Source organism: Oryctolagus cuniculus, chromosome 18 (assembly GCF_051225735.1).
Source record: "Oryctolagus cuniculus isolate XC-2025 breed Fujian yellow rabbit chromosome 18, ASM5122573v1, whole genome shotgun sequence".
Lineage (NCBI taxonomy): Eukaryota > Metazoa > Chordata > Mammalia > Lagomorpha > Leporidae > Oryctolagus > Oryctolagus cuniculus.
In genome coordinates this window covers 329,986-343,843 of record NC_142884.1, presented here as the reverse complement: position 1 = coordinate 343,843, position 13,858 = coordinate 329,986, and the positions used below count along the sequence as shown (strand labels likewise).

The 13,858-nt window shown below is 44.7% G+C and overlaps 1 protein-coding gene across 6 annotated transcripts in view; it reads left to right on the top strand.

The window, feature by feature from the left end:
- ZNF274 (zinc finger protein 274) overlaps positions 1-13,858 on the top strand; it is a 33,321-nt gene that overhangs the window by 7,927 nt on the left and 11,536 nt on the right. For 3 of the 6 annotated variants that reach the window (XM_089319878.1, XM_008249008.5, XM_002721931.6), the window contains 2 exons: positions 422-548; positions 1,610-1,705. The exons of 1 other annotated variant lie outside the window; for it this stretch is intronic. In XM_089319878.1, coding sequence (XP_089176004.1) covers positions 422-548; positions 1,610-1,705 — 223 coding nt within the window. The remainder of the gene's footprint in view (positions 1-421; positions 549-1,609; positions 1,706-13,858) is intronic. 2 more of the 6 variants (XM_070063348.2, XM_008249007.5) reach the window with 1 other exon arrangement.

The following is a 13,858-nucleotide window of genomic DNA, read 5'->3' as shown; positions in this document are numbered from 1 at the left end:
TACTTGAGGTTACGTGAGTTCAGTTCAGTAGTAGGAGAGAGAGGTGAGAATGGATCCCTGGCCGCTGAAGGAGGTAGGACCAGCAGGGGTTGAAGGCTTGAGTGTGATGATTCAGCCCAGGAGTTCCTTAGGAGTGTGCACACCAGTCTCGGAGTCAGAACCTGCAGATTAATGAGAAGTGGACAGGTTTTCATAGACCAGAGAGGTCTCACCTCTTGTCTGCCTCTACTGTGATTGAATAGGGTCACGCCTAGGTTGGCTCTGAGTTGCAGACAATAGCATAAACCCAAAATGAGAGAACTAAAATTCTCTGGGATCATCCTGTAGACCATTCTGTGCTGTTATGGCTTGATCAGTCTCCCTCTTTTTGTCATCATGGATGGGGACCAGATGTGGTTAAACAGAAACCTGTGGGTTTTAGGAACCAGTGACCTATGAAGATGTAACACTGGGTTTTACCCCGGAGGAGTGGGGACTGCTGGACGTCAAACAGAAGTCCCTGTACAGGGAAGTGATGCTGGAGAACTACAGGAACCTGGTCTCAGTTGGTAAGGCTGGCTTCCATGTCAATAAAGATCTGCTTTGCTGTATGAGTGTGGTGCCTCCAAAGTATGTATCTGCTTGGGCGCGGGCTGCAGGGATCAGAGGGGTTAAGGTCCCAGAGCCTGGGAGAGAGGGTTTTTCTTTATACCCATAGGAAAGGGCAGCTTCTCAATATGACTTTTAAAGCTTCACCTACTTTGTCCCTCAGCCCTGGTGAAAACTAGGATGGTGATAAAAATCAGGGATGTGTCCAGCACCAGTAGTGGGTGTTTATTTTTTAATACAAATTTGCTTTAATGTTTATTTACATCTATTTGAAAGGCAGAGTACCAAACTTCCATCCACTGGTTCGTTTCCACAAATGGCTGCAATAGACAGGGCTTGGCCAGGCCAAAGCCAGGACCCAGGAATTCCTTACTGGCCTACCACATAGTTGGCCAGGTTTCAGATACTTGGGCCATCTTCCATTTCCCAGGTGCATTAGCAGGAAGCTTGTTTGGAAGCAGAGTAACCAGAACTCAAACCAGCACTCCAATATGGCATGCTGCAGCAGTGGGCACTCCTGCTTATTATTTTCTAACAAGAATTCAGGAGGATGTAATGTCCGTGTTAAACAGCTTAAGAGTATCATTGAAGAACCTGAACCCTTCGGTCTCTGATTAACTTTGATCCTTCCCATCCTCTGGCTAGTCATTGCATGGTGTGGCTCCAGGCCTCCTGTCTTTATTTTAATCAAAGCAGAAACAGAGGCAGGGAAACAGCCCTGCCCACGCCTCCTTCTGAGCTGTCCTGTTTAGCAAGAAAGTAAAATCTTTTCTAGAGGCTCCCCAGCTGACCGATCTCCCTTGTGTCTTGCTGGCCAGAACTGGGCTCCATGGCTGCCTCTACTAGAAGGGAATCCAGGCTAACTGACAAGGAAATGGATATGGTTGGCAGCAGCCTATGCCAGAAGTCATGTGAGCCCTAGCAGAGGAGAAGACAGGGACAGTGTATGCGGTAGCAGGACAGCATTTTCTCCTGAACACGGAACCCCAGCCCCAAGCCCTGTCTCTCTTCCGTTGAGCAGAGCATCAGCTTTCCAAACCAAATGTGGTGTCTCAGTTAGAAGAGGCAGAAGACTTCTGGCCGGTGGGGAGAGGAATTCTTCAAGACCCCTTTCCAGGTGAGAACCGATACATGGGAGTTCCCGCAGGGGCAGGCCAAATGGTTAGGCAGGAACCAGTGTCTTGGAAAAGAGGTGGTAAATGGGAGACTGCAGATGGAGTCTGCTCGGCAGTGTTCTGCTTGATTGAAGCAACCTATTGCAGGGGCAGTTGGTATGTGTTATGTTGTGCTCATTATAGCTCTGTGTCAATCCATTTGGCAACCTCTATGTAATCCACATTTTGTTTTTCTTCTCTTGATGGACATTCAAATTACTGCCAAGAGCAACTTTATACTTTTTTTTTTGCAGATACAAATAGGTGTGTTTTGTTTTTTTGTTTTTTTTTGGTAAATTGAATTTCTAGGAATGGAGCTCTAAGGTGAAGCATTATGTAAGCTAAAAATCTGGTAGCAACAAATTGCCTCAGAAAAAGTTTAAAATACATGTACCTGCTGATGTACATGAGAGCTACTTTTTCTTCTTCATCAGCAACTTGTAATGGTCTTTGTTAAGATTTTCAGATCAAGGGGCAAAAGATAATGTTTGATCTAGTCCACATTTTCCTTATAACCAATGAAATAGACCATTTGTACTTTTCTGTTTCACTCTTTTTAATTTATGGGAACTCTATGTAACCTGGTGTTAATATTGAAATATATCCTAGACCAGCATTCATGTTCTACCTCTGTGTACACTTTAAATTTTTTATTTATTTATTTATTTGACAGGCAGAGTGGACAGTGAGAGAGAGAGACAGAGAGAAAGGTCTTACTTTTGCCGTTGGTTCACCCTCCAATAGCTGCCGCGGCTGGCGCACTGCAGCCGGCGCACCGCGCTGATCCGATGGCAGGAGCCAGGTACTTATCCTGGTCTCCCATGGGGTGCAGGTCCCAAGGACTTGGGCCATCCTCCACTTCACTCCCTGGCCACAGCAGAGAGCTGGCCTGGAAGAGGGGCAACCAGGACAGAATCCGGCGCCCTGACCGGGACTAGAACCCGGTGTGCCGGCGCCGCAAGGCGGAGGATTAGCCTAGTGAGCCATGGTGCTGGCCTGTGTACACTTTATACAGATGTTTTATAATTTCAGATTTTTCTTTTCAAAACTGTCCTTTTCTGTTCTGTGTTTTTTAATCTTATGTAAGCAGATTATCCAAATACTTTAATATATCCAAGTATTTTTAAAGATTTATTTATGTATTTACTCAAAAAGCAGTGGTAGAGAGATTGATCCGGTTTCCATTTGCTTGTTCACTCCACAAATGCCCACAACAGCCAAGGATGGGCCAGGCCAAAGCCAGGAGCCAGGAGTTCCATTTGGGTCTCCCAAGTGTGTGGCATGGGCCGTAGGACTTGAGCTTTCCTTCACTGCCTTCCCAGGCACATTAGCAGGAAACTGAACAGGAAGTAGACCAATGGGGACTTGAACCAGTGCTCTGATACAGTATGCTGGGGATCGTGAGCAGCAGTTTAACCTGCTAAGCTTGAATGCTTGTCCACTAGGTTTTTTTTGTTTTTGTTTTTGTTTTTTTTTGTTTTTTGTTTTTTGTTTTTTAAAGATTTATTTATTTGAAAGGGTTACAGAGAGAGAAGTCTATCCTCTGGGTCACTCCCCAGATGGCCACAACGGCCGGAGCTGCGCCGATCCGAAGCCAGGAGCCAGGAGCTTCTGGATTTCCCACATGGGTGCAGGGGCCCAAGGACTTGGGCCATCTTCTATTGCTTTCTCAGGCCATAGCAGAGAGCTGGATCGGAAGAAGAGCAGCCAGGACTAGAACCGGCACCCATATGGGATGCTGGCGCTTCAGGCCAGGGCGTTAACGTGCTGCGCCACAGCGCCAGCCCCTCCACTAGTATTTTAACTTGGTTTTGTTTAGTTCAATTTATCTGAAATTTCCTTTTATATATAATGTGGGGCACCACTTCAACACTGTTTTCTGAATAGATGCTTCCTCTGTTGGAAACACCATCTTTGTGTGAACTAAATTCCAGTCATCGTGGTGTACCAAGCCTTTGGGCTCTCCCTTGAATGTCTTGACTATTTATAGTGTTTGGATGAGTAGTAGTTCCCCTCTTTAAAAATCAAGATTCTTAGCTATCCTCAATCACTTACTTCTCCAGATTAACACCTACCTACCTTTTGGGGGTTCCCTGAGAAAATCCTGTTGGGATATATATTACATTTGATTTGGCTTGCATTGATGCCATTACCTGATTGATTTTGTCTTACCTCAGTCTGGTGCAGTTGGTCCAGATGAACCTGTCATATTGCCAAATTCTTTTATCTTTTTAGTAATTGTGTTAGATTCTCATTGATTTTGCCAGTAAGTATAAAGTAGGAAGTAGTTGTGTTAATGATTATTTACCTCTTTTGGACAATCATGTAATTGTACTCTTCACGGTTGGTATTTCTAAAACATTGTGAAAATGAGGGTGTGAAGAATGGACTTCTAGTCTGACTTAAATGGGAAAGTTTCTAGGTTTTTTTTTTTAAGACATTTTTATCGTAATTTTTTTCTTTGTTGTTTTTATTTTATTTATTTATTTATTTTTTTTGACAGGCAGAGTGGACAGTGAGAGAGAGACAGAGAGAAAGGTCTTCCTTTTGCCATTGGTTCACCCTCCAATGGCCGCCACCACCGGCGCACTGCGGCCGGCACATTGCGCTGATCTGAAGCCAGGAGCCAGGTGCTTATCCTGGTCTCCCGTGCGGGTGCAGGGCCCAAGCACTTGGGCCATCCTCCACTGCACTCCCGGGCCACAGCAGAGAGCTGGATTGGAAGAGGAGTGACCGAGACAGAATCCGGCGCCCCGAGTGGGGCTAGAACCCGGTGTGCCGGCACCGCAAGACGGAGGATTAGCTTATTGAGCCGCGGCGCCGGCCCTCTTTGTTGTTTTTAAATATTTATTTTTATGTATTTGAAAGCAGAGTGACAGAGAGGGAAAGCAGATAAGAGAAAGAGATCCTCCATTCATAGTTCACTTCCTAAATGGTCATCATGACCAGGGCAGGAGTCTGGAGCGCCATCTAGGCAGGTCTCCCCCATGGGTGGCAGAGATGCAAGTACTTGAGCCATCATCTGCTGCCTTCCCAGACACATTAGCAGGGAGCTGGATCTGAAGCATAGCAGCTAGAACTCAAACCAGCACTGTGATAGGGATAGCAGCATTGCAGGCTGCAGCTTAACCTACAACTTGTCTTTCTGTTTCCTCCATATCACCAGGAATAACTGAAAATTTGCAGCTTGGGCTGTACATGTCCCTGTCTTCCTTGGGCAAAACCCAAGACTTTTTTTTTTTTAAGTTACACAAGTTTCATGTATTTCATATATACAGATTTAGGAACATAGTGGCACTTCCCCCCAACCCCCCTCCCTCCCACCCATGCTCTAACCCTTCCTCCCCCTCCCTCTCAGATTCTCACTCTTAATTTTTTTTTATAATGATCTATTTTCAATATACTTAATAATTGTATCGTTAACCCTACTCTAAATAAAAGAGTTCAATGAATAGTATGAAGAGAAAGAAAACAAAAACACTTTCATGGAAGAGACAAGGGCTGTGAACAATCATCAATTCTCAGAATGACTATGTTACTCTGTTACCTCGGATCAGGGAATGTGTCCACGTATTGATGACTGGATTCTGCTTTAATTCAGCTTGGCTTTTATTTGGATGAAGACATATTCACCTAGCCTTTCTAACGAGTGAAAATCAGAAATGGCTCTAGTTTCATTCCAGAGCTTTCCAAGGCAATCAGAAGCATTTTCTCCCTTGAACAGTTCACGTGGTGATATGGTACACATAGAAGTGCCTTGGTGAATATGCTGTAACGACTTTTTATTTTTAGGGTTTTGTGTCAACATTCACAGTTAGACTGAGGTGTGATTTTCTTTGTGTGTTTGCTTTCTTTGTCAACTTTTCTATCAGGGTACTGGCTGCAAAGCACACTGGATGCTTTCCCTGTATTTTCTGTACTTTGACGCAAGTGGTATTAGAACCACCTGCTGTAGAAGTATTCAGCTGTGAAATCTGTGCCTGGCCCCCATCTTTTATCACAATCTTTTTCCCAGAATAGAGCCAATGGAGTTGGTGTCTCTTTACACTTTTTCTGGTCCCTGTTTCTAGTTTTTCTGTGTTTCAACTGGATGGCTCAGCATTGATATTTTGTTTGTTTTTTTAATAAATTTGTTTTAATTCCATTTTCTTGAAAAATTTTTTAAAGATTTATTTATTTATTTGAAAGTCAGAGTTACATAGAGAGGAGAGGCTGAGAGATGGAGAGGTCTTCCATCTGCTGGTTCACTCCCTAGATGGCCGCAACGGACAGAGCTGTGCCAATCCGAAGCCAGGAGCCAGGAGCTTCCTCCAGGTCTCCCATGTGGATGCAGGGGCCCAAGGACTTGGGCCATCTTCCACTGCCTTTCCAGGCCATAGCAGAGAGCTAGATCGGAAGTGGAGCAGCGGTGTCTTGAACCAGCGCCCATGTGGGATGCCAGCGCTCTAGGCCAGGGCGTTAACCTGCTGTGACACAGCACCGGCCCCTTCTTGAATTTTTTTTAAAGATTTTATTTATTTAATTTGAGAGTTAGAGTTACAGACAGTGAGAGGGAGAGACAGAGAGAAAGGTCTTCCTTCCGTTGGTTCACTCCCCAGATGGCCTCAATGGCCAGAGCTTCGCTGATCCAAAGCCAGGAGCCAGGCACCTCCTCCTGGTCTCCCATGTGGGTGCAGGGGCCCAAGGAGCCAGGCCATCTTCCACTGCTTTCCCAGGCCACAGCAGAGAGCTGGACTGGAAGTGGAGCAGCCGGGACTAGAACCTGCGCCCATATGGGATGCCGGCACCGCAGACAGAGGACTAACCTACTGCACCATGGCGCCAGCCCCTGTTTTGGTTTTCCAGTCTTACCTTCATTTCCTTCTTTGAAGATCTCCTTCTAGCCATTAGCAAAGGTCTCACTAAACTATTCATCACCTGCAGGGTACCTGGCAGTGCAAGCGCTTTATATCTGCCTGTGGTAGTGTCTGTTCCCCACTAGTGCTCCCCGTGATCAAACCTGACGATGTCCCTTCTGATCTTGAGTGATTCAGATTGCTTTCTGGATGTGACAGTTGTGTGTCTCATTCTCCCTGGAACTCAGGTCCCATGTACTGCACGAGCAGACTTCCTGGCCATGCATTTCTGAGTGATCTGTTGCTGTGGGGGACACTGGTTACCTATAGTTCTGAATGTCTGGCGAGAGCCAGCTCCATGAGTGAGAACTGAGAGGTGGTCTTAGAGAGCAGAGGCCATACCAGAGGAGGCTCATTGCCTGACTCATCCTTGCATGTCATAGTCCTTATGGAGTATTCTTCCCCTCTCTTTCCCTTTTCTCTCAATTTACAAGTATTGGCAGAAGATTTCCTCTGTCCTGTGCAATATACCAAACATGCGGGTGATAAGCCAAGGCCCTGAAATGATCACTGTCATCATAGATTTCATAATCTGAATAGACGATGGCCTGCAGACAGGTCACGCCAGTGTGATGATGATTAGGGGAAGTACTGAACACAAGAACGTGGTGTAACAGGAAGTAGCTGGGACAATGCAGGGCTGAGAAACTGATTCCTGAAGTCAAAAAAGTGCGCAGACTTGTCAAAGTGGGAGTGAAGTGATCTTCCAGGCATGAGGGCACGGTTTGCAGTCATCAGGAGATAGGAGAGAGCTTGGCAGATTCAGGGAACATGAAGTTTCCTAGTAGGCTAGCAGGTAGCTGAAGTGTTAAGACATGCCAGGTGAGCTTAGCAGAGCTCACAAGGCCTCACTGGCTTGAGGAGAGTGTGATGTTCATCTGAGCAGGAACGTGACATGGCTTTTCACAGCTCACTCTCAGTGGCCAGACGGAAGCAGGCGGGGGCCAGAGCAGCATGCGGGGCAGAGGTGGCACTGCCTTGTCTGAGATGAGCAGCAGGGTCGGGCAGAAAAACAGTGGGTGAGTCACAGGGACTTAGTGAAACAAGGTGAGTAGGTGGCTGGGGAGGATGGAAGAAAAGAAGCTGCCAGGACTTTCCACAAGTGAAGAGAAGATTGTCCTTTGTATCTTGTGTGTTTACTACCCATGTTATTTTTGTATGCATCAATTTTTTTTTTTTTTTTTTTGCCAGGCAGAGTTAGACAGAGAGAAAGAGTTATAGACAGTGAGAGAGAGACAGAGAGAAAGGTCTTCCTTCCATTGGTTCACTCCCCTAATGGCCGCTACGGCCGGCACTGCGCCAGTCTGAAGCCAGGAGCTGAGTTCTTCCTCCCGGTCTCCCATGCAGGTGCAGGGGCCCAAGCACTTGGGCCATCCTCCACTGCCTTCCTGGGCCACAGCAGAGAGCTGGACTGGAAGAGGAGCAACCGGGACTAGAACCCAGGGTGCCAGCGCCACAGGGGGAGGATTAGCCAAGTGAGCCAAGGCGCCAGCCCAATATTTTGTTCTGAAAATATAAAAGAGGGGCCAGCACTGTCGCGTAGCGGGTAAAGCCGCCACCTACAGCGCCTGCATCCCTTATGGGCACCAGTTTGAGTCCTGGCTGCTCCACTTCTGATCCAGCTCTCTGCTGGGGAAACAGTGGAAGATGGGCCAAGTCCTTGGGCCCCTGCACCCCTGTCGGAGACCCAGAAGAAGCTCCTGATTTCAAAACAGCACAGCTCTGGCCATTGCGGCCATCTGGGGAGTGAATCAGTGGATGGAAGACCTTTCTCTCACTGCCTCTGCCTCTCTATAACACTGCCTTTCAAATAAATAAAAATATTTAACAACAAATATATATATATATATATATGTGTGTGTGTATATATACACACACATATATATATATGAAAGAAAATTCTCTTGAATATCTGGCATTAGTGATACAGGAAAGTCTGGTAAAGACATGTACTTTTTTGAGGATTTTTTTGTTTTTTATGTTAAATATAATTTTAAAAAAGAAGTTACACTAATCATATAAAAAGCTCCCTAAGTTGTTTTTTTTTTTTAAGATTTATTTTATTTATTTGAAAGAGTTACAGAGAGAGGTAGAGACAGAGAGAGAGGTCTTCCATCTGCTCTTCACTCCCCAAATGACCGCAACAGCCTGAGCTGAGCTGAGCTGAGCTGAAGCCAGGAGCCAGCAGCTTCCTCTGGGTCTCCCACGTGGGTGCAGGGGCCCAAGCACTTGGGGCATCTTCTACTGCTATCCCAGGCCATAGCAGAGAGCTGGATTGGATGAGGAGCAGCTGGGCAAGAACTGGTGCCCATATGGGATGCTGGTGCTTCAGGCCAGGGCTTTAACCTGCTGCGCCACAGTGCCGGCCCCATTGATTCAAGCTTTTGAGCTATCTAATAACTTGACTGGTTCTGCTAAGTATGAATGAGAAAAGACTGGAGACATCAAGGAAGTTTGCAAAATCAGTTGAGTGTATCTGTTTGGACCTCAGAAGGAGATCCAGATAACAAATACAAATATGAGCATCACAGGTGTTTAGAATGGCATGCTCTAACTTTCGACAAAACGATCATGCCCCTGTGTGGTCTCTCCCACACCAGTATAGCTGTGCCTTTCGTTACTGCACAGAACTAGCACTGAATACAGAGCTGGGCCTCTTTGAAAGCTCACACGGCTCCATCTTTCCATGATAGTGTAGGCGCTGGTTGCTGAGGTGGGAGGGAAACAATAAATACTTATACATATCTCATTCATTCTGAAGATGGCACTGAATTGGGAAAGATGCTGTGAAAATACATTAGATGGCACCCAGATCTTCAGCTGTCACTTAGTGTCCTTTCAGAAAAGCATTGCCATATATATGACCCTTGGTAGAACTCTTGAGATGTGACGTAGATTTAATCATTAGGAAGGCAGTGCAGGCAAGAGACTATTGTCATGGGAAAACTTACAGGATACTTAGCATTTTTTTTTTAAAGATTTTATTTATTTATTTGAGAGGCACAGTTGCAGACAGGGAGAGGGTGAGACAGAAAGGTCTTCCTTCCGCTTGTTCACTCCCCAAATGGCTGCAACGGCCAGAGGTGAGTGGGCTGATCTAAAGCTAAGAGCCAGGAGCTTCCCACATGGGTGCAGGGGCGCAAGAACTTGGGCCATCTTCTGCTGCTTTCCCAGGCCACAGCAGAGAGCTGGATTGGAAGTGGAGCAGCCGGGACTTGAACCAGCACCCATATAGGATGCCAGCACTGCAAGTGGAGTATTAATGAACTGCACCACATGTTGGCCCCAATACTTGATATTTTTAACATTGGAAATGAGCCCTACAAATGTGAATGTGGCATTCTCTCAAACATAGAACAAACAATAGTAGAAAAATTTATATAAGGAGGGGATTCTTTGGTGGGAGACAAATCCTTCTTTGTGTAGCCTGAGAAGATTCACACAGGCTATAGAAAGAACATGTAGGGAAATGTAAGCCAGTGGAATTTAATAAAAATAACAATATAATGTGTATTATATATAACATATAATAATATAATTAATAAAAATAATTCCTTCAGGAACAATAGAAGAAGTGTGTTGAATGTGAGAAAACTTCCTGCTTAGCTGTGCCCTCTTTAAGAGAAGGTTCACATAGGAGATTAACCTGAAAAGACATGAATTAGAAGAAATCATTTTCTTGAGTTTTTCAACTCCTGAGAACTCACACAGGGAAGAAATCTCAGGAATATGACCACAGCAGGAAAAGCTTCTGGCCTAACCCAGTCTTGTTTTTGAGAGAATTATCCTGGAACCAAAAAAAAAAAAAAAATTACGGTTGTATTGAATTTGGAAAAGTTGTTATCTGAGAGCTCTGAAACCATGAGAATGTGATCACTGTAGGAAGGATTTCCTACAGAGCTCCCTTATCCCACATCACAGCTACTAGAGATAGTGTGAAGAATGTAACGGGTCAGGAAGGCTTAAGGTGTCACGGAAGTCACTGTTTTCGAGCCCCGGGAACGCGACAACAGAGCAAGCCTTCAGTAGGAGTCCTCACTGTGTTCAGTATCAGAGGACTCATATGAGCAAGGGCTCTGAATGTAATCTGTGCAGGCAAATCATCAGCCTTAGCTCTCACCTTATATGATAGGATGGAAAAAAACTTAAAGTAGAAAGAACCCTATTGAATAAAAAAATGAAATGTCTCATTTTTACATGAATGTCATACAGAGGACAAATTTGCACAATGTAAGTGTACAAATGTAGTAAAACAGATCCTTTGATTTTCATTTGGTGTATTTTCTGGCCTGAATGTATATAACAAATACTAAATAATATTTGTGAGAGCAGGCATCCTGTTTGTGTTCTGTATGTCTATATCTGCTAGCATAGCAGCTGAGTACTAGGAGCTCAGTAAACTGTAGAATGAAATAGCTGAAGAAGTTCCAAAAGCTAGGAGTGTGCTTTCATATAGGAGACTTCCAAGACAAGGCCAGCTCTGAGACAGATAGTGGTAAGGTGTGACAAAGGGAGGTCTTGAGATGGATGCTGCTACCAGTAATCCTGCTGGGCTCACATCCTGTGCACTGGGTTAGCAGTATAGATTGTTGAGTGACTGTAGAAGAGTGAGCTCACAGGCCTTGCAGTCTTTTACTCAAGAACACTTGACATTACATTCTCTGTTACTTCCTGTATAGTTGCTCCCTAGGGTCTGTGCATATCTTGATCCTCTTTTGGGTACCACTCTCTGACAACCAGGCTTGGTACCCAGGGCCAGTATCAAAACCTAAAAATATTAGCTATTAAGAAGAAAACAGATGTTCTAATCCCAGTTGGGGCGCTGGATTCTGTCCCGGTTGCCCCTCTTCCAGGCCAGCTCTGCTGTGGCCAGGGAGTGCAGTGGAGGATGGCCCAAGTACTTGGGCCCTGCACCCCATGGGAGACCAGGATAGGTACCTGGCTCCTGCCATTGGATCAGCACGGTGCTCCGGCCGCAGCGCGCTGGCCGCGGCGGCCATTGGAGGGTGAACCAACGGCAAAGGAAAACCTTTCTCTCTGTCTCTCTCTCTCACTGTCCACTCTGCCTGTCAAAAAAAAAAAAAAAATTGAGGGGAAAATAACTCCAAAAGTCCTATGGGAAAAGATAAATTCTTTTTTTAAAATCCGGAATAAATGAATCAGAAATGGAGAAAAGGTTCCCAAGAGCTCATTTTTCTGGATAGATGAAATGCAAAAAACAATTTTGAGTAAATAGAGAATAAAAAGCAAGCTAAAAACCTGTACAATAGGGGTAAAAACCATATACAGATAATAAGCAATGTAAGTATTGGTTTAATTATGTTACTTTGCACAGCTGTTGTGAAGAATGAGACAGCTCTTTATGTACTGATAATGAAACAATATGTGCATTTCTTAAAATTTGTATTTGAAAAAGTTTCAATATATAAAGATATTTACAAATTTCATTACACACAGATACAGTTGGTTCTAAGTTGATCATCACTGCTTCATATAGAAATTGATAGACTGTAATTGCTTCCTGAGGGAAACTGGGTGGGAGGGACTTTGTTTTCCTTGTGTCGCTTCTGTAGCTTTGGGATTTTATGATTGCATTTTAGAGGTGCTCCCCATAACTGTGCTCATAATATGGAAATGGCTCTCTCCTTACTATGGTGTCTGCTTCCTTGTTCAGTTCCTGACACAGAATAGGTGCTCAGTAATTTGTTCTGTAGAAATAAACAGCAAATGGAAGGATTTCTGGGAAAGTGTGTAGTTGCCAAAATTGTTTCTTTTTTTTTAAAGAAAATTGACCAATTTTATCTCGTTACTGCCGTAGGCAGTGAGTGGTTTTGAATGAATGGCTTTGAACTTCCTGATAAAAGGTCATTTTCATGGCATATGAACAATAACAAAACATGGGCTGAAATGTTGACATTGTTTTGATACACAAATGAAAAAATTGATAAGAAAATAGTAATAGCTTGTAATAGTTAGCTGCCTTTAAAAAATTGTCCTCTGCAATAGTTAGAATAGTAAGAGTGTTCAGCATGGTGGCATTTTAAAATAAATTGCAGAAATTAATAGCTCTGGCTTATACCAGTGATAACAAACCTGACACAGATAGAAGAAATTTATTAATACTTCTTTAAAATGGTGCCTTAAGAAATTTTAAGGATGTGTAGGCTCTATTTGAAGAAAATTATAAGTTGATGAGATGTGGAAGTCTCGATTAATTAGAGGTGTTGACTTTTTAGATTCGTTTGTTTTTGAGAGAGAGAGACAGAGAGGTCCTCCATCTGCTAGTTCACTCCTCAAATGGCTGCAACGGCCGGTGCTGTGCTGATTTGATGCCAGGAGCTTCCTCCCAGTCTCCCATGTGGATGCAGGGGCCCAAGCACTTGGGCCATCTTCTACTGCTTTCCCAGGCCATAGCAGAGAGCTGGATTGGAAGAGGAGCAGCCAGGATTAGAACCAGCACCCATATGGGATGCCAATGCTGCAGGCAGAGGATTAACCTACTGTACTACAGTGCCAGCTCCCAGAGGCTCACCAAGTCTAGAAGTAATGAAGTTCCTTTCTTGACTGAAGTTTGGCAGTCATAATGCTGCTGGAGCCATTTTACTATGTGGGCAGTAAAGCAGATGGCTGGACCGGACTGGACAAGTCACTCATCGAATCAGCTTTCTAAAAAGCCAGCGTCACGTGTGGCTGATTGAATCTGTCAAAGCGGGCATGCTCATTTCTGTAGTCGCACTGATCACCTTTCACATGTAGCTTAGTTCTGTGGATAGAACATGCAGATCTAGACCATTCCCTCTATAGAAAATTCTGGACAGCACTGCTCCACAAGGTGGGAGAGGTGATGAATTAATGAACAAGGTACTGCCGACAGCAATCAGTGCTGCCAAGGAAGTGGAACAATAAAATATGCTAGGAGGACTGGGGAGGTGTGGGTGAACAACAGTAGTTTAGAAATGTCTGAGAAGATGGCTCTGAGGAGATGACGTTTGATCCGAGAGCTGGAGGGAGAAAGTGAACCAGATGAAAATGTTAGGAGGAAGACAGACTGCTAGGGCAGGATGGGGACAAATGTGCTGATCTCTGGAGGAGAGAGCGTATCTAAGGAAAAGTAAACTGGTGTCTGTGCCTGGCCCCTTTAATTTTTACAAAGGGCATAGAAGAGTACTCTGGAGCTTGTGGCTTTGTTGCCAGCATGTGGCCTTGGGCAGGATTCCTAGT